The sequence below is a fragment of the Ailuropoda melanoleuca genome, chromosome 5 (assembly GCF_002007445.2).
Source record: "Ailuropoda melanoleuca isolate Jingjing chromosome 5, ASM200744v2, whole genome shotgun sequence".
NCBI classification, from domain to species: domain Eukaryota; kingdom Metazoa; phylum Chordata; class Mammalia; order Carnivora; family Ursidae; genus Ailuropoda; species Ailuropoda melanoleuca.
In genome coordinates this window covers 40,263,262-40,284,387 of record NC_048222.1, presented here as the reverse complement: position 1 = coordinate 40,284,387, position 21,126 = coordinate 40,263,262, and the positions used below count along the sequence as shown (strand labels likewise).

At 35.9% G+C, this 21,126-nt stretch overlaps 1 protein-coding gene across 4 annotated transcripts in view; it reads left to right on the top strand.

Annotated features, from left to right (window-relative positions):
- MAP2K5 (mitogen-activated protein kinase kinase 5) overlaps positions 1 to 21,126 on the top strand; it is a 253,900-nt gene that overhangs the window by 73,116 nt on the left and 159,658 nt on the right. For all 4 annotated transcript variants that reach the window (XM_019809540.2, XM_002928839.4, XM_002928838.4 and 1 more), the window contains 3 exons: positions 7,940 to 7,979; positions 17,471 to 17,539; positions 17,636 to 17,717. In XM_019809540.2, the coding sequence (XP_019665099.1) occupies positions 7,940 to 7,979; positions 17,471 to 17,539; positions 17,636 to 17,717 (191 nt within the window). The remainder of the gene's footprint in view (positions 1 to 7,939; positions 7,980 to 17,470; positions 17,540 to 17,635; positions 17,718 to 21,126) is intronic.

Genomic DNA, 21,126 nt, shown 5'->3' with positions numbered 1-21,126 from the left:
ATATTGTATTAGACCCATTTTTAAAATTTCAAAAAGCACATAATAGAATTAATTGCATTTGTCCCCAGGTATTGCTTTGAAATCGGTCATGTGGTTTTTTGAATACCTGCTTTGGGCAGGGTACTGCACTTGGCAGTGTGGGAGGTAACACCAACATTCAGGGCCCCACGCACACCATCCAATGGGTTCTGTTGTTGGCTTACTGTCTGTACTGTTTCATCTCATTTACTGGTTTTTTCTCATCTTTCTGACTTCTGAATTTAGAGTGCCTCATGTTCAGTCCTCAGACCTCATCCCTACTTAATTTAATCCCTAAGAGAGTTTTTGTAGTTCCATGACTTTACATATCATCTACATGTTGGTGAAACCCAAAAGCATATCTTCTACCCAATCCTCTGTCCTAAACTTCAAACTCCTATCTAAGTACCAGTTGGATGTCTTTTAGGGCTTTCAAAATTACCCAAAATTGAACTCTTGATTTCCTATGAAAGCTGCTCCTTCTGCAGTTTTTCCAGTCTTGGTAAATGGAAACTCTGTGCTATAGGTTGCTTATGACAGAAACTTTGCAGTCATTCTTGATCCTTCTTTTCCTCCCAGACCATCTACTGAATTTACCCACAAATCCTGTTGACTCTCATGGAGCTAAAAAGTACAGGATTATATAGTGTAAGGCTGAGTAGGTAAAGTTCCTCTGTTTCTGTGAATAAATACTGTAATTCTGTCAGCTTGAAATTTTAGGTTTATTTTGCTCATCCCCATATTTTATATATTCTCTTTGCCAAAGTCTTTTGCATCTTTTCCCCCCTTTCCACATCCATAGTTACTACCTGGGTTCATTTCACCACTTCCTGCGTAGACTACTGTAACACCTTTCTACGTGCTCCTTCCTCTCTCTGGTTTCTCGTCCTTTTTTGTGGTAACCTGCAGTCAGAGTAAGGATTTTAAAATTAAAGTCTAATCATATGATTCTTTTATCCAAAACCCTTCAATGGCTTTGTATTGGCCAGCAAATTGGGTACAGCAAAATTTCAACAACAGTAATAAAAGCCAAAAGACAACAGTATCCTTAAAAGACTGAGAGAAAATATTTGTCTTAGTTAAACTATCGCTCAAGAGTGAGGGCAAAATAAATACATCTTCAGAAATGAATATAAAAGTGTGTGTGTGTGTGTGTGTGTGTGTGTAGGCAGAGAGAGAGAAAGATAAGGGGAGGGGGGAAGAGGGTTAGTTTATTACTGAGAGAAGTACTTTAGGTAGAAAAAAATCGAATCCGACTGATCCAGAAAGGAATAAAATGAAAGAAGGAGTGCTAACTGTTTAGATAAACTTGACTATATAAAACAACAATACGATTAATTCAGGGACATCAAAATGAAGTCAAAACACTGGACAAAATAATATGAGAAAGGCTGATTAGAATAAAAATATTCTAAGATTTTTTTTTTAGAAATGTGTTTTTTAAAAGATATTTTTTATTTATTCATTTAAGAGAGAGTGTGAGTAAGAGCACAAGCAGGGGGGAGGGGGAGAGGGAGAGGGAGAAGCAGACTCCCTGCTGAGCGGAGAGCCTGACCTGGGGCTTGATCCCAGGGTCCTGGGATCATGACCTGAGCCGAAGGCAGACACACTTAACCGACTGAGCCACCCAGGCACCCCATTCTCAGATTTTTATATTGTTTGAGAGAAGGATGAAGATAACAATTAACTTAGTATTTTGTTAAATCAGGTATGATTGTTAAAAATTGTATGGGTAACAACTAGAAGGAGAAGAATGGATGTATAACTTCAAAACAAATAGAAGGAATAACAGGGTTCCAATACAATATAGTGGAGAGAGAGAGGTGTAAAGTAGGTGAATCGCGGTAGGAATAGATGCAAATATATCAGTAATTACAATTAATATAGGCAGACAATAAACATCAGTAATTACAGGAAATATATTGCCAACTACTAGATTGGTTAGAGTGAACTTTTAGAAATACAGTTATGTGCTATTTTAGAATACGTTCCTAAAACATAAAGACAGAGAAAGGTTGAAAGGAAAAGGGTGGGGAGAAGACACCAGTAAAAACTTATCAAAAGAAAGTTTGTGGTTATATTAATATAAAAGAGAAAAAGACTTTAAGGCAAAAATTATTGTTGGGTGCACCTGGGTGGCTCAGTTGGTTAAGTGTCCAACTCTTGATCTCAGCTCAGGTCCTGATCTCAGAGTTGTGATTTCAAGCCCTGTGTTGGGCTCCATAAAAAAAAGTATTATGAGGGATAGAAGGGACCACTATATGGTGATAGAAGAAAAAGACCATGATTATGTAATAGCCCTAAACTTGTATATAACTAATAACATAACCTTAAGATACATTAAGTGAAAAATTGTCAGAATTATAAGGAAAATTTGATAAATTCACAGTTATAGTGGGAGAATGCCTCTTGGTAATCAATAGATGGATCAGACCAAAATTAATACGTATGTAGAAGATTTTAACACCACAATTAACAGGCTGGTTATACGGTCATGTATAGAACTCTTCAATCAAATGAGAATGTACATTATTTTCAGGTACAGAAAATTTAATTTTTAAAAACCATACTAGGGCACAAAGCAAGTCTCAGTAAAGTTTGAAATGTACAGATCTCGTTTTCTTTACTAGAGTAGCTAGTTTAGAAATCATTAATAAGGGGCACCTGGCTGGCTCGGTTGGTAGAGCACGTGATTCTTGATTTTAGGGTCATGAGTTCAAGCTCCATGTTGGGTATAGAGCTTACTTAAAAATTTTTTAAAAAGTTTAAAAAAAAAGAAATCATTAATAAGTTAACCCTCATACATTTGGAAATTAAAATGCATACATCTGAATAACTTATGGGTTGTATAATATAATACATTATAATGGAATAAAAACATTTACAACTGAGCAAAACCATACATGAATACTCATGTGATACAAAGGTATAACCTAAGGGATAGTTTTTTGTATAAACATAGAGAAGAATAACTGGATATTAATAGGCTTAGCATTTAAATCAAGAAAATAATTTTTTTTTTGGTGGAAGGGGTTAAATCCAAAGAAAGTGGAAGGAAAGAAATACTAAAGAAAAAATAAATCAAAATTCAAGAAACAACTCAAGAAAACCAATAGCTGGTTTCTTGGAAAAATTGACCAAGTATAACAGAAAGAAGGCACAAATAACAAAATGTGGGTGAACAAAGGAGACCAAATTCTAGACAGAGCAGAGATTTTTAAAATAAGAGGATACAGTGAATGATTTTATGACAAAATTGGAAACAGAAAATGTATAGTTTCCTAGAAAAACCTTAAGCTGCCTAAAGAAAAATAAAAAAACAAAAATAGACCTATACCAATTAAGGAAATGTATCCATTCATTCAACAAATATTTATAAAATGTGCCCAGCATAGTTTTAGGCACTGGAGGTACAGTAATGAATAAAAAACCAAAAGTGCCTGTTTTCATGGAGCTTACTTTCTAGTGGTAGGAGGCAAATAATAAATTAATAAACTGTGTTAGGTGTTGATAAATTCTATGAAGAGTAAAGAAAGGGAATGAGCTGTTTTATGTAGGATCGTCAAAGAAGTAACTTTGGACCTGAAGGAAGTGATGGAGCAAACCAAGTGGATATTGAAGGAAGAGTGTTCCAGGCCTGAGGAGTAGGCGCAAAGGGCCTGAGGCAGGAGAATGTTTGGAAGAGCAGAGTGACTACTGTGAATAAGGGAGATTGGCAGAAGCAGGGATCATTGAGTAACCAAGGGCCAGATCATGGAATCCTTATAAGGACTTTCGATTCAGCAGTTGAAAATCTACCCATAAAGTGGGGATGATGATAACTTCTACTTGTGTTGTATGTCAAAAGATACCTCAAACCTGGGGAAAAAATAATTTCTACTCATAAGATTATGGAATCAATTAATTAAATGCATGTAGAATTTCTTTGTAAAGCTCTATCCAAGTGATAGATTTTTTCACTCAGAAGTAGTATTCATTTTTTGAACATTTATTAAGTATGGAGAGTCTCTCTGTTATAACACCTAGCATACTGAAGAAAAATTGTTTACATCTATCTTCCATACTGGGCAGGAAACACTACCATGTCTTAATCATCTTTCTATTCTTTACACTGTATTGTACGCTTGAAACTAATATTACCCTGTATGTTAACTAACTGGAATTTATATAAAACCTTAAAAAGAGAAGTGGTGGCAGAGCTGGGATCAGAACCCGGGCAATGACTCAGAGCCTGCACCCTTTGCTCTTGTGCCTCCCATGATAGGTTAGCAATGCTTGCAGAATGCTTGCCTGGAAGGATTCACATGCGATGGTCCTTAGCCTGATGGAAATAGGTGGTATCTTTCTAAGTTTTGAATTACGAGTTTCCCTGCCCTGGAATGCAGTTAAGAAAACTTAAACATCACCGTACATTTCCTTAAGGTCCTAAAATATATGTATTGTGCCACAGTTCCAGTCTTGGCCTTCTCTTTGACTGTAAGTTTGGACAAGTTTTTTAAAGCCTGGCTTTTGTGTGTTTCCAGTGTAAAAAGAAGGGATTAGATGAGACAATTCTCTGTATAACCTACAAGCTCAATCAATTATCTGATTCTGTACAGAAATTAAATGTTGATACCAACTTTTTGTGAAATCATCTAAAACCTGTTGTTCCAAATAAAAAAACAATTCAAGAAAGTTGAATAGTAAGTGTTCCCCTCTTTTACTCATTTCCTCGTTACTTTAAGTACACAAAAATTTACACCAGGCTACTGGTTCGTGCCGTCCTAAAGTGTACTTGTCGTGTGCTCAATTTTAAGGACTGGGACTATTCCCAGAAGGTCTGTGCTGGTCACAAACAAAGCGGAACACTCAAGGCCTCAGCACTAAAAATATCACATAAAAATGCTTCCTTCATGCACTCATTGGAACAGGTAATTACTGTGGCAACAATAAACTAATTTGAAGTGTTAGCTGTTAATTAAGACAATGCAGAGGTGTATAGTTGTCTTTTGGTGTAACCAGAGCCTCCATTCAAACTTCATTAATCACTTTATAGTTAATGTGTTGGGGAAGGTCAAGACAGTTGAGATGCAGTATCCGTTGAAAGTAAGCAAGCAAATTCCTTTTCTCCAGGTAGAATGCCATTTGCAAAGTTAAGGGACACATTCGACTCATGCCTGGCCTTGCCTTTGTCATCCACTTCTTGATGATTAAATGTTAAACTGGTACTGTCATTGCACTGTAAACCAAACCTCACAGCATCTTTATTGCTCGAAACCGAACCCAAACTTCCACGGATGAATTAGCGTGCGTCATAATTAAATCATCAAGCCTCTCCCTTTTAATTCACTTGGAAATAGGAGACCTTTCTTTTGGAAAAGACATCAGCTTTCTTGACAAGCTTATTAAGTTGCCAAACTATCCAGTATGGTATACACATTAGACTATCTTCTAGTCATCTCTTTATCTCTGCTGTTGATCTCAAATGTCCAGGTGTTGCTTATTGTCCAAAGTAACACCACTATTCTTTTTGCAAATTTGGATCCTTGTGTATGCATTCAACTGTTTTATCTTCATATTACAGTCCTTGGTTAGGAATTCTAATATATAGCATTTTTAAAAGTTGAAATTGGAAGAATTTATGGTGTACAGGGGGAAAATAATATATCATTCAATCTTACTTATTATATTAACTATATTTACATGGAATAAGGTTATTAACTTCCTTCAAATCACATTCCACATTAGCTTAGTCTAACAACTTCTCTGTCAGGCAATGAGAAACATAGTGTTAGTCTTTATATACTAGTATATTGTATGAGTTCAGATATATCATCAATCAGATCATGACCTGAAATGTAGTTTCACCTTGTAAAAGTCTGATATTAACATACATAGTAAATGAAATGGTAATTTGTTCTAAAACCAGTATGATATAGGGGTTCCACTTATAAAATGTATACCACTTTATATAAAGTGTAAAAATTTTTTAAATAATTTAAGTTTTATAACTGTAATAGTATTTAATATACTAGGGAGGTTGATATTTAGAAAAAATCTTTTTTTTTTAAAGATTTTATTTATTTATTTGACAGAGAGACAGCCAGCGAGAGAGGGAACACAAGCAGAGGGAGTGGGAGAGGAAGAAGCAGGCTCCCAGCAGAGGAGCCCGATGTGGAGCTCGATCCCAGAACACTGGGATCATGCCCTGAGCCGAAGGCAGACGCTTAACGACTGAGCCACCCAGGCACCCCGATATTTAGAGAAAATCTTTAGATATCTTACAGATTAAAAAAGCTTCGGTTAAGTCAACAGTTGCCACTTAATTTTTATAATTTTGCCTTTCTTTTAATGTGATATACTTGAATTTCTTTATAATTAATTGTTAAAGGCTAAGTTTACCTTCCATAGTTGACTTGACCTTTGTCTACTCAAATAGGAAAAACAGAACAAATTTCTTATAACAGGAATATTTATAGATGTATACATATATATATACATATATATGTTTTTTTCTAGTCTTACCTGAATTTATAACATTTTATATGTGAAAAGTTACAAATACTTGCAGGTCCTTAATAACTAAACCATTTCTATAAGTTGGTCACTTAAAAAACACTTGTCATTGATTGCAAAAGCTCTGTAAATTTGCTAAAAAATCATTGAATTACATACTTAAAACACGTGAGTTTTACATGTATAATTGCACCTCACTAAAGCTGTTAAAAAAAATGTCAGAGCAACCACACAGGTATTTCTGTCAGAACAATAGAAAGTCATGTTTTCGTTTTGCTAATAGGAGAATATATGTGTTGTTTTTAAGAAATGAGCAGTTTTTCCTACCAGATCGTTGCCAAGTCATCATTGGGAGCCTGGTAAATATATTTTGCACCTCGGCAGGTGAAGTCAGGGAACTCCCAAGAAACTAACTTCCATTCCCCCACATCTTCCCTACCCAGTAACATCTTAACACAGCTGGGTGAGAGGAAGAACACTCTGATTTTGGCTGATGTGCAAGCCTGTACTTTTGTAGACTTGCAATAGCAGTGCTTGTTTATTTCGTGTGGTTTGTTTAGACATTTTTATATAAGATGGATTGTCCCCGGATAGTGGTCAGAATGTACAGTCCTTGTAGAACGTGTGTGGAAGGCCACATTGTCGTTTAAACACAAAAGGTCTTAATGAAAAGTAATGGTATCTTATTTCCACAAACCTTACTCTCTTAATCTTTTCCATAAGTGAATGTATTTCTATTCCTTGATTTAAACTGTAGTTATTTCACTGTATCTGATCATTTGAGCTTGTCTCTTTTCTAAAGCTTTTTTAATATTGAGAGATGCCAGCTTTAGGAAAAGATGAACCACATACTTGAGCCTGATAAGTCTGTGATTTCTTATATGAATATATATCTTAAGCCATAGCTAATTCCTAGTGTTTTGAGATTATTTTGATGAAATGTAGGGATATAGTTTATCTGTTCCTATAATTGAAGTAAACAAAAGGAAAACCTCCCAGTTTATATGGCTGTATACAGTGCTTAGCAGAAGACTTATAGAAATCCCCCCCCACACACACAGTGCTGGCCAGTTGTAAGGGTCTGGAGTCAGAAGAGGGTGGGTGTGAGGTCTAGTTCTGCCACTTACTGATTTTGTGCCGTTGGGAAAACTGCTTGGCTTCTCTGTACACCAGAGCTCTCCATCTATAAAAGGAAGTTAATAATACCAGCATTACCTCAGAGGGTTATTTTAAGGTAATGTGTAATGAATCACTGTCTAAACCATTAAGCTCAATAGAAATATAAACTACTTATGTTATTAGTGTTCTCTGAAAGTATCTGTATACCCCATCACTGCAGATATGTTCAGATTCCTATTTATGTCCTTAACCATTCTGTAGGTGGTTTAGTATCCCAAGTAATTTTGTTATTTTTTTCTTCCCATAGAGCATATCATGTCCCGAGTGGGAAAATATTAGCTGTAAAGGTAAGTGCTGGATAAATTTTATGAAATCCATAAAATTCTTGATGCTCATTACTTTCTCTTGCCCTGTTAGCTTGAGTCACAGGTATAGTGAAAGAGGAGATGAAATGGTTTAAATTTTGGGTGGTAGGTTATGGAAGGTATGGTCCTGTTGTGATATTCAGCTCCGTCCTCTCTCAGAGGGTACCTTCACCACCTCAAGCACTGCTTTCCCATCTATTGAGTTATTTGTTCGTTTAGATATCATAACTCTTAGATTGTTGCCAGTAATATATTTAAAGACAGTCAACTGTAGGTTATTCACTCCAAGAGAAGGGAGCACTCCTATAAATCATCTAAAAAACCTTGGCCTTGCAAGTGCATTATAATTTCTCATAATTTCATACATTTTGAATTATGTTTAACCTAGGCTAATATTAAAATTCTTGTGCATGATTATTTAGTTGGGTATGGCAAGGTGCTAACCGCTATTTCTGGAAAGGATTAAAAGCAATTTTAAAGAAAAGACACATTTAAAAAAGAGCTGTTAAAGTAGAGACTTTGAATGAATGAAAACAGTAGGTGTTTACAAATCAATGTCTACTAGACCTGATCTTAAAACTGAGCTTTAGAGCAAGGACTATACTGTAGTCACTTTATATCCCTAGATTCTATAAAATTTATAAAACGTACTAGATGCTTAAACTGAGTTGAATGATTTAAGAGTAGATGTGATTGTTGTGTTTAAATTTCATCTGAGTTGGATGAAGGAATGATTTAAGAGTAGATACAATTAGGGGTGCCTAGGTGTCTCAGTCGGTTAAGCATCTGACTCTTGGTTTTGGCTCATGTTGTGATCTCAGGGTCTTGAGATCAGGCCCCGTGTCAGGCTCCGTGCTCCACATGGAGTCTGCTTGAGATTCTCTCTCCCTCTGCCCCTCCTGTTCGTGCTTTTTCTCTCTCTAAAATGAATGAATAAATCTTAAAAAAATAAAAATAAACTTCTTGGTTAGCCCTGAACTTCTTGCAGCCAAGGCAAAAACCATGTAACTTATTTAATAGTCATACTCTGAGAGAAAGAAATGTGCCATTTCTTCAAAACGGGCAGTTTGTTTTGTTTTTTAATTAAATCTTAGCAGTGTACTTCGGTTCCAAATTATTTGGCGGTTTTCCAGATATCTTTCCATTATTGATTTCTAGTTTAAGTCTGTTGTGGTCAGAGAACATACTTTGTATAATTGGAATTATTTTAAATATTGAGATTTGTCTTATGGCCCAGAACATTAATTATCTTGGTGTTTCCTGTGCACATGAAAAAAAAAATAGTCTATTGAATAGGGTGTTGTATAAATGTCAATTAGATCAAGTTGGCTGACAGTGTTCAAAATTTCTGTATATTTACTGTTTTTTATCTGCTTGTTCTGTTGACTCTTGAAAGATGGGTATTGAAATCTCCAGCAGTAATTGTGGATTTGTCTATTTTTTCCCTTGCAGTTCTATCTTTTTTTTTCATTTCATGTTTTTTGAAGCTCTATTACATGTATTTAGGATTAGTATGTCTTCTTGATGAATTGGCACCTTCATTGTTTCATTACAAAGCGACCCTTCTTTAGCCATGGTGATATTCTTTGCTCTGAAATCTACATTGTCTGATATTAATATAGACAGCTACTGCAGCTTTGTTTTGGCTAGTGTTAGCATGATACAGCCTTTCACTTTTAACCTGTTGGGTCTTTTTGAGATAAATTTCTTGTAGCCAGAGTATAGTTGGGTCTTGTATTTTAATCCCTTCTAACGATTTCCGCTTTTTAATTGGGGCATTTAGACCATTAACATTCCATGGGATCATTGCTGTGGTTGGATTCAGTTCTGTCATCTTGCTCTTTGTTTTCTGTTCTGTCGGTATGTCCTTTTTCTTGGGTGATTGCTTCAGAGTTTATAGTATATATCTTTATTTATCATAGTCTACCTTAAAGTAATACTATACCACTATCTATGGGATGAGAACTTCGTAATAGTATACTTTCATTTCCCTCATCTTAACTTGTTACTATCATGTATTTTACTCTCATATGTTATGAACGTCAAAATACATTGTTACTATTTTTTAGACAATTGTCTTTTAAAGACATTTCCAAAAGTAAGATAAGATTTCTTTTATATTTACTCTTGTTGTTACCAACTCCAGTGCTTTTCATTCAGTTGTGCAGATCCAGACTTTCATCCAGTGTCGTTTTCCTTTGTCTGAAGGACTTTCTTCTTTTACATTTCTTACAGCGCATGAGTCTTCTGGTAATGAATTCTTTTAGCTTTTGCATGTCTGAAAAATGTATATTTGACTTTCATTTTTGAAAGATGTTTTCACCAGATAGAGAATTCTAGGTTGATCGCTCTTTTCTTTCAACATTTGAGAGATTTTGTTTCACAGTCTTCGGGCTTGTGTTCTTTCCAGTGAAAAGCTTACTGTCATTTTAAATCTTTATTCTTTTGTACGTTAGAACTGACTTCTTCTCCAGCTGCTTTTAGGGTTTTTTCTTTATCACTAGTCTTATGCAGTTTGATGATAATGAGCTTTTATGTAATTTTCTTCTTGATTCATATACTTAGGATTTGTTGAGATTCTTTGCTCTGTGGATTTTTAGCTTTCATCAAATTTGGGAAAATTTTAGCCATTATCCCTCCTCCCCCAACTTTGGAACTTAAATTGCATATGTACTTAGGTTACTTGAAGTTGTCCTGTAGCATAACAATGCTCTGTTGTTTGCTTTAGTCTTTTTTTCCTCTCTAATAGTTCAGTTTTGGATAGTGTCTCTTATCAAATTTTCATCTGCGTTGTCTAATCTGCTATTAATCTTGTCCATTGTATTTTTCATTTCGGACACTGTACTTTTTATTTTTCATTTCGGGCACTGTACTTTTTATCCCTAGAAGTTTATGTGGGTCTTTTTTACATCTTCCATGTCTTTACTTAACATGCTCAATTTTCTGTCTTCCTGAATATATGTAATGTAGTTATGGAATATGTGGAATATAATTAACTGAATTAATGGTTTTGTCTATTAATTCCATCATGTGTGTCATTTGGGGTCAATTTTGACTGATTGCTTTTTCTCCTCATCTTGGGTAGTATTTTCTTATTTTTTTTAAAGATTTATTTTTATTTATTTTAGAGAAAGAGAGAGTGAGCAAGTGGGGGGAGGTGCAGAGGGAGAGAAAGAATCCTGAAGCAGCCTCTACACTGAGTGCAGAGCCCAATGCAGGATTTGATCTCAGGACCCCGAGATCATGACCTGAGCCAAAATCAGGAGTCGGCCGCTTAACCTACTGAGCCAGCCTGGTGCCCAGTACTTTCTTATTTTTAAAAAATCTTACCATTTTTGATTGGATGCTAGTCATGCGTCATAGACACTAGATTTTTTTGCATTCCTATAAATATTCTTGAGCTTATTCTGAGATGCTGTTTAGTGACTTTGCAACAGTTTGATCCTTTCAAGACTTGCTTTTAAGCTTTATTAGATGGGACCAGCACAGTATTTAGTCGAGAACTAATTTACCCCACTCAGTTAAGGCAATAGTCTTCTGTATATTCTACCAGTGCTCTGACAGTTACGAGGTTTTCCATCCTCCCTTGTGGGAACACAAACTCTTTCTGCCGAATGTGAGGTCTGGAAATTGTTTCCTCTGGTCCTTTCTGGTGGTTCTTTCCTTGCGCTCAGATAGTTTCCTGACATCCAGGTACTGATTGATCATTAGTCAGCTGAAGACTCCAGGGGCCCCTTGGCAGATCCCTTGCCCTCTCCCTTTGGTCTTCTGCCAGGGAGCTCTAGCTGCCTTGGCTTCCTCAGACCCCCAGTTCCATCTCGTCAACATAGGGAGATGGCTGAGCTTTGCCTGGAATTCCCGCCCCCCACAGGAGCCTGCACACTCTCTCGTCAGTAAGCCCAACCGTCGTAGGGCTCCTCTTACTTGTTTTCCATCTCTCAAGGATCATTGTCCTGTTTTAACTGTTGTCAGTGTCTGGAAGCCTGTTCATTTTTCTGGGTTTGGTTTTGTTTTACTTTGGATCTCTTCCTTTCTTGTCACTGCTTCAGTCCAGATGCTTGTTTTGTTTCTTGTCAGACATTGAACAACATTTAAAGTATTCTCTCAGTAATGGAAGCTACCACTTATTGATCATTTATGCTGTGCTAATAAGCACTCTACATACCCTCTCCTCATTTAATTATTAATTAATTAATAAATAGCTTGCTGAAAGTCCCACAACTAATAGAACTAGGATTTGAAGTCAGGCAAGCCTTGCCCCAAGTTCACGCTCTCAGCCTGTGTCCTGTCTTGCTGCTCACTATCCTTATTGGTTTCCTCAGGCGTAGTTCTGGTCACATCTCTTCCCCTCTCGAAAGTCTTCAAAGGCTCTATATTACTCCCAAATAAACTAAAAACTCTATGGGATGAAGCTCAAGATCTTGCACAGTGTGTCATCAGCTACTTTTTATAGCATTATCTTATGTGTCTGAATGCTGTGCTGCTTTTAAGTTGAACTCTTTGCTTTATCTGGACCCAGGTACTTTCACACTTCAACACTTGGATTCCCATATTTTTCTCTAATTAGAATGCCTTCACCCATGTCTCTACCTATCAAAATTCATAACACCCTTCTAGGGTCAGCTCCAAAGCCTGCTCCTCTATTGAACTTGCGTAGATAAATCCTGTCACATACGGTCTATCCATCACTCACTCACTTTCTCCTTTGAACCTCTCTAGAATTCTCTGTGTTTCTTGTGGATGTTATCACATACTGCCTTGTATTTTGCTATTAATATATATGTGCATTTCTCTCCTTACACTGAAATCTCTTTGTAAGTAGAGAACAGATCTTATTTCTCTTCTTGTCTTACTCATTGAGTCATGCAGAACCTTGCATTTGGGCCTAGACAGAGGATTGCATGCAGTAACTAGATGGTCAGCACGTAATTTGTTGAATGACTGAATAAATAAATTTGGTTCTTTCGTTTGTTCTTCATTCATTCATCTTTTGAAGCAGCATCTTGAAAGCAGGTTCAGCTCACATACAAAATAAACCATAGTGTTCTTTGTATGGACCATTGCTCTCACCCAGAGTAGTTCTTTGCTTTTTTTTTTTTTATATATATATATAATAAAGGGTGAAATGAAAGGTTAAGAGTTAGAAGTGCATTTGATCTTTTCCTGACCCTCTCCTGACTTTTGTGTGACTTCAAGCATGTCACTTGAACCTCTCCGTGACCTCAGCTGTGAAACGGGGCTGCCCCATGTCACAGAGGGATTGCAAAGAGCAGCAAATCACAGTCCTTGTCTAAACAGAATCACCTGCAGGGCTCTGACGCCTGCATAGAATGATGAGGGAAATTTAATTTCCCAAGCCAAGTGGTCAGTTGGACCAACACTTTGAATGTCTGTGGGAGCAATTAGATGAGAGTCCTTGAAAATCCATTACTTTTCTCTTCCTACTCAAAATATTTCTGTTCTTTGTACTTCTAAATGTTCTTACTTTTTTAGACTAACAAAAGAATATTGTAGTGTTTCCCCTTTCAGACTTCAAAGGTGGGAAAACATCACTTCAGATATTTTAAAAAGCAAGTTGAATTTGGGGAAGAATAGAAATACCTTGGATTTTTATTTTATACCAGTGAATTTAGAACAATTTTACCTTAAAGAGAACATTCTGAAAAATGCTCACCAAAGATAACCGTTTGTTAATGACTGTAACTCATGAAATGTGTTTCTAACTCACTTTATTGGGGGGCGGGGGTGGAGGTAACCAAGATAGTTGCAAACAAGTAGAGCAGAAAACAAATAAAAATACTGTTAGCCATCTTGGCAAACAGAACCTTTTTATATCATTAATGTATTCTGTAAAATCTTTCAAAGTACAGCCTAATAGTTTTCCTAATATTTTTTATTTTCTAATTGGGAAAAAGTCATCTAAGGGGAAATTTCTTAGCTCTATATAGCATGTGCTGATTATCATTCTTTGACTGCTTTGGGTTTCTGCTGCTTTTAAACTAGCATTTAAATGGACCATTTGATTAATCATTTGTATACTGACTGTAATCCTCCCAAATTTCCTTCCTGAGTTGTACATACTGTAAAAGACAATTATGTCGCCACAGATTAAATAAGCGAATTAAAACAGAATAGAAGCTTAATTTGACCTGTGATTTTGCTCTCTCCTTCCCTTTAGTGGAGCGTGTGCCACTCCAGCAAATAAATGAAGTCATCCATGACAGCTTGTGATGAATTGCCGTATTTATACTGTATATTTTAATAGCCTCACACTAATTTAAATTGAGCACAGAGTAAATTATAATTCAGTCACTTGACTGCTTATATTTAACTTGACAACTCATCCTTATTTGTCCTGGAGGTGTAGTGGAGAGCAGCAGAAACGCACCCAGGTATTTCAGTTTCTCACTTAACCCTTTCTCCATGAAATGCTTCACGTGCAGATCTTCTGCAGTTTGAAAAATTGAGCTCTTCCTAAGGAGAAAAAAAAATCACAATAATAATGACGACTCAGAGAGTCCATACTTTCCTTGTACTTTAAAAAGAAAATTAGAATTTGCCATGCTTTTTTCCATTGCTTTCAAATAAGGAATTGGACTTATTTTTAGCAGTTTAAAAGCTCACTCCCAGGAATGCCCAAGGGAAGGAGAATTAAGCTTCTACCTAGAGTGCCAAGTCTCCCAGAAAATAGAAGAGCATTTCAGTAGAGTTATTTTAAGGTGAATTTTACTTTCCCTCTTAAGCTCCAGAAATTACTTTATTCACTTTTGCACCATTTTGGAATCTCCACAATTCTGGACCATAACAAATACCAAGAATGATCAAGACCCACTAGAATGCAGTGGATTGGCCCCACAAATACAGTATTACTTGCTACATTTTAGGTCAGTGTGGCACTTTTATTTATTTTGGTGTTTATGTCTTCGGTGTTAAATTCAGTTGTAGAAATCAAGCAATCCACCTCCTTCCTGTCTAGAAACAGCTCCTTACGTAGAGGATTATGGTTGTAAGGAGTGCTTTAATTAAATCCCACATCACTTGATGGGCACTGCTGTAAGTAAGACCCTGTGCTGGGTGTAGGGGGAGAGGGCCCAGAGAAAGATGCCCAAGATTCAGCCCTTGCCTTCGTGGGCCTTACAACCACTTTACTGTCTAGGCTTGTGGTTTTAGGAGACAGGCATGAATGCCAAGACAGAACGTGAGAAGCGGCAATATGAAGGGCCAGAGCTGGAGATCAATTCTGATGGAGGGCTTTGGGGCTGGCTTCATTGAGGAGGTGGTGGCATTCAAACTGGGTCGAAAAGAAAGGTTTTATAATTAGTAACTGTGGGGTGGAATGAGAAAGCCCACCGCAAGCGGAGGGAACATCAGGAGCAAAGACGGGAAGTGGGGAAAGCAGGACCTGTGTGTGGAGCACCGGAACAAAGCACCTACTTTCTGTGTTGTGGTTTGGTGGTGAGCAGAGCTGCCTTCCATATCATCTGGCTTCACATGAGAATTGGGGTTTGGTGGGGGAGCTGTGGGAAAGGAGTTGGAATAACTAGTTTGTGGGAGAATTCTTTGAATGTCATGCTAGAGTTTTAACATTATGCTAGGCCATGGGCACCTAATTAAGGTTCTTGATCCAAGGCAATGGTATGTTTACAACCAGTAGTTTGGGGTTAATTGCAAGGTGTTGGCTCACCATGTGGAGTCCTGTCGTTTCTGGATTGGGGGCCTGGAGATGCCGTATATCTCAGTAGTCATACAGAGTACTGAATAAATGGCATTTTTGAAACCTTAGATAAGTGGTTCTCAACCTTACTGTGGGTTAGAAACCAGCTGGAGGGTTTTTTAAGAATATTAAGATGTGGGCCCAACCCAAGATTGATTCCGTTCTTCTGCGATAAGGCCGGTGTACCAGGATTTGGTTCAAGTACGCTCATGTATTGATATAAATACCTTTATATAAAAGTAATTGTAACATGAGGCCAGGGTTGAGAACCACTGCTTTGAGGTAAATAACAAGTTCATTCCTTTTAGTAGTTTTTTGGGGTGGAAGCATCCCTGTACTTGACATAGTGGTGTGAATAGTTTTGATTATTTTATGGCTTGGAATTGAAACAACGCTAGATGAATTTATTTTGTCACTAAGTTTTATACGGGAACAAGAATGTAAGTGAATATTGTTGGCAAATGACTATTGATCGGGAGAAATGTTTAAATGTTTCTCTGCAGTTTTGTATTACACTTACAACCTAGTTTAGTGAGGGCTTTTATAAATGACCCTAAAGCAAAAACTCTTGATAGAAACTGGCCATGCCTTTTTCCCCCTTCCTTTCCCCCTCCCCCAAATGGCTGTCAGTACTATAAAATGTGTGTTTTAGAATTATCCTTTTCTTTCCTTCCTCTATCAGCAGTTTGCAATTCATAATTTATGGGATTTTTTTTCCAGAGTAAGTGCATATATTCCGAGGTTGTAATACAGAAATGTGGTTCAGTGTTAGATGGTGTATAACTGCACTGTCATGGAAATCGTGAATGTTAAGTTTTTATCTAGAAATGTCTAGAGTCAGAAACTCGGCCACAAATCTTAAAAATTATCTTTCACCTATTTTATTCTCAGCACTGTCTTTTTTAAGTAAAAACAATTTCCCTTGAATTGGCTTCACTGAACTGTTAAGTAAAATTTGAACAGTTGATGGTCTCCTTTCTTAAGAAACAGTGTTTTGAAATAAACTAGAATTTATTCTAAGTAAGTTTGTAAATGCTACGAATCTTCCTCTGTGGTTGATGCTTTAAGAAAAACCGTAAACCACTAGGACATTCTAAGAGGCGTCTGGGAGTCAGGGAGGGACCTTGACATTGCCAGGCTGTGTGGCTTCTCAGCACCTTGGTTTTGTCCTTTGAAAACAAGAGAATTAGATGAAATCATTTCTGTGGCTCCTTCAAGCTCCAGCATTTTATTATACTATTAGCAAAGAAACATGACTCTGAAAAATATTTTTTAAATGATGTATTTTTAAAACTCCTTATTTCTCTTATAACTAAAAAACCTACTTTAAATGTCATTTTTACTCATCATCCTCTCTGCTTATCGCCTAGTGTCTGAATTACAAGACTTTTTTTTTTTTAATGGTTTCAGGGTCATTCCTTTCTTCCTTTTCTGGAAATAACCAATGTGGCCAAAATAGGGTATATAAATTAAGGGCGTTATAACTTAACTGACTTTTAAAGCCATTAATACTGACCTTTGAGACCTGGCTTTTTCCTTGGTCCCATCAATCACTTCTGTACCACCTCCCCCAATACAAAGGGTTAGGCAGATGTGGGTACAGTTCATATTCCTGGGGGTTATAGCAGTGGAGAGGAGAAAAAGGGGCAATGAAGAGAGGAAACACCATATTTTTCCTTTTTATATTTCATAGTGAGTATAGCTATATTTAAATTAAAGGTGAATATATGTGTAAATGTTGATTCCATTCTGTATTTAGGTCATACTACTAGATATTACACTGGAACTTCAGAAGCAAATTATGTCTGAATTGGAAATTCTTTATAAGGTAATTTTTCTTGGTCATTTTTTTTCATAAAGCATCTTATGGTATTTCTTGCAGGGGTTTTTTTTTTTAACTACCTTTGTCTTATTTTTGTTACAGTGTGATTCATCATATATCATAGGGTTTTATGGTGCATTTTTCGTAGAAAACAGGATTTCAATATGTACAGAATTCATGGATGGTAAGTTTTCCCTATTATAATACTTTAAAAATGATTTGGGAGATACAGTACTTTAAAACCTGGTTCTGATTTAGATGTCAAGTAGAATTAAAAATAATTAAAATATACCAATAATTACCTCCTTTATATTCTAAAACATCTCAGTGTTAGAGGTTCCTAGTGTTAAATATTTACAGCTGAGCTGTAATTTCAAGAATGTAATTTCATTTACTTTTATTGAAAATTTAAATAGAACAGATTAAATGCTGGTCTAATCGGTTGTTTGATATTTGATTCTTCCATACAATCTGTCTTTACTTGCAAAACAGATGTTCTGTTCTTTTAATGTTTCAATAGCCAAAACAGATTTTCTTTTAAAGAAATCTATTAACCCAATGTCCTGTGTCTTTTAGAAAGAAATCGGTTCTTAATTGCAAGATAAGAAATTGTTTTTCAACACAGCTGTTTAGCCAAGATGTGTTTAGTTTTCTTTGGACTCTAGCTTTTTCTTTTATCTGTATTTTTCATTCATTTCTATGTTGGTAACTCTTTCTTGATCTGAATATTTTGGCAAAATGCAGATTTCTTGGTACTCCGTCCCTGAAATGATGTCATTATATTTACCCATTTTAAATCAAAGCAGTCTTTAGATTTTATGTATCAGTTTTTCAATGTCTAGTACATTAAAACTCAACATTTTTTTTAAATATACTTAGTTCATTTGGGGGATTCTCAGTATATTACTAAAGCAACTAGTTCATGCCTTGCAAGACTTTTTAACTAGCCAACTTTGGTACCTTGATAATATAATAAGGTATATCACGTGTTCTAAATTCAGTTTCATTAAAATATGTATTTATTGAGATGGCATATTTAATAAACGTTACCATTTTGATGTATACAATTCAGTGGTTTTGAGTACATTCACAAGGTTATACAACCTCATCATCACTAATTCCAAAACATTTTTAATCACCCCAGAAACAAACTTCTTAGCCATTAGCAGCCACTTGCTATTCCCCTCTTTCCTCTAGTCTATGGCAACAACTAATCTACTTTCTGTCTCTAGATTTCCTTATTTTGGACTCTTTATGTAAATGGAATCATGCAGTATGTGGCCTTTGTGTTTGGCTTCTTATACTTAGCATAAGGGTCTGAAGGTTTATGCCTGTTGTATCATATATCAGTACTTTATTCCTTTTTATGGCCAAATAATAATCCATTGTGTGGACGTACCACATTTTCTTCGTTCATTCATCAATTGATGGGCATTCAGGATGTTTCCACTTTTGGGCTGTTAGGAATAATGCTGTTCTGTGCATTTGTGTACAAGTTTTTGTGTGGACATACATTTTCAGTTCTCTTGAGTGTATATATCTAGGTATTAAATTGCTGGGTCATATTTACTCTGTGTGTAATGTTTTGAGGAACTGCCAAACTATTCCATTCTATTTCACACGGTTTGCCTGTATAGCTGCAATGTATGAGGGTTCCAGTTCCTCCACATCTTTGCCAACACTTGTTATTGTGTCTTTTTTTATTATAGCCTGGTGAGAAATGGTATCTCTTTAGTTTTGATTTAGATTTTCTAATGACTGATGACCCTGACAATATTTCCATGTGCTTATTAGCTATTTGTTTATCTTCCTTGGAGAAATGTGTATTCAAATCCTTTATCTTTACATGGGTTACTTGCGTTTTTATTGTTGAGTTGTAAGATTTCTTTTTATATTCTGGATACTAGGCTCCTATCAGATGTATGATTTACAAATATTTTCTTCCATTCTGTGAGTTGTCTTTTCATTTTCTTGATAGTGTCCGTTGAAGCACAAAGTTTTAAAATTTGATGAAGTTCAGTTCATCTGTTTTTTCTTTGGTTGTGCTTTTGATGTCATATGTAAGAAACTTGAAAGTTTACACCGGTTTTCTTCAAAGAGCTTTATAATTTTCACTCTTACATATCATATAAGTTTTTGATCCATTTTGAGTTAATTTTTGTAAATGGTATAGAGTCCAAATCCATTATTTTGCATGTGAATATCCAGTTGTCCTAGCACCATTTGTTAAAAAGATTATTCTTTCCCATTGAATTTTTTTTGGCACTCTTGTCAAAAATTTATTGACCATGAAAAGTATTTCTGGGCTCCTGATTCTATTCCATTGATCTGTTTGCCCATCCTTATGGCAGTACCAGACTGTACTTCCTTACTTTTACTTTATTATTCTAGATTATTTGAGCTTTGTAGTAAGTTTTTAAATTAAGAACTGTGAGTACTCTGACTTTATTCTTTCTCAAGATTATTTTGGCCATTCTGGGTCCCTTGCATTTTCATAAGAATTTTATAATCAGCTTGTCGAATTTGCACACACATCAAAAACAAGTCCAGCTAGGATTTTGATACAGATTGCAGTCAATCTATAGATCAATCTGGGGAGTACTGCCAACCTAACAGGATTAAGTCTTCCACTCCATGAACACAGAGTATCTTTCCATTTATTTAGATCCTCTTTAATTTTTTTCATGATGTTATAGTTTTCAGTGTTCAAATTTTGCAATTCTTTTGTTAAATTTATTCCTAACTTTTTTGATGCTATTGTATATTGAACTTTTAATTTCATTTTTTAATTGTTCATTGCTAGTGTATAGAAATATAAATGATTTTTGTATATTGATCTCGTATCCCTCTACCTTGCTAAATTTGTTTCTTAACTGTAATAGGTTTTTGTAGATTCCTTAGGGTTTTCTACATAGATCATGTCACCTGCAAATAGATGCAGTTTGATTTCTTTCTTTCTAATCTGGATGCTTTTTATTTCTCTTCTTTGCCTAATTAGCCTGGCTACAACCTTCAGTACAGTGTCAAATAGAAGTGGTGAGAGCAGACATCTTTCTTTTGCTCCTGATGTTAGAGGGAAAGCTTTTAGTCTTTCACTATTAAGGGTGGTATTAGCTGTAGGTTTTTAGTACATGTCCTTTATCAGGTTGTCCAAGTCCCCTTCTCTTCCAAGCTTGTTGAGTATTTTTATCATGGAAAGGCGTTAGATTTTGTCAAGTGGCTTTTCTGTGTTTATTGAAATGATCGTGCAGGGCGTCTGCGTAGCTCAGTTGGTGAAGCATCTGATTCCTGATTTCAGCTCAGGTCATGATCTCTGGGTTATGAGATCAAGCCCCATATCAGGCCCCACCCCTGCTCATGCTTTCTCTCTCTCTCAAATAAACAAATCTTTAAGAAAAAAAAAGAAATCATGCTTTTAATCCATTATCCCAAAATTATGGTATATTGCTTTAATTGATCTTTGCATGTTGAACCAATCTTTTATTGCTGAGGTAATTCCACTTGGTCATAATGTATAATCCTTTTTGTATGTTGCTGAATTCAATTTGCTCTATCTTGTTGAGGATTTTTACATTTATATTCTTAAGGAATAT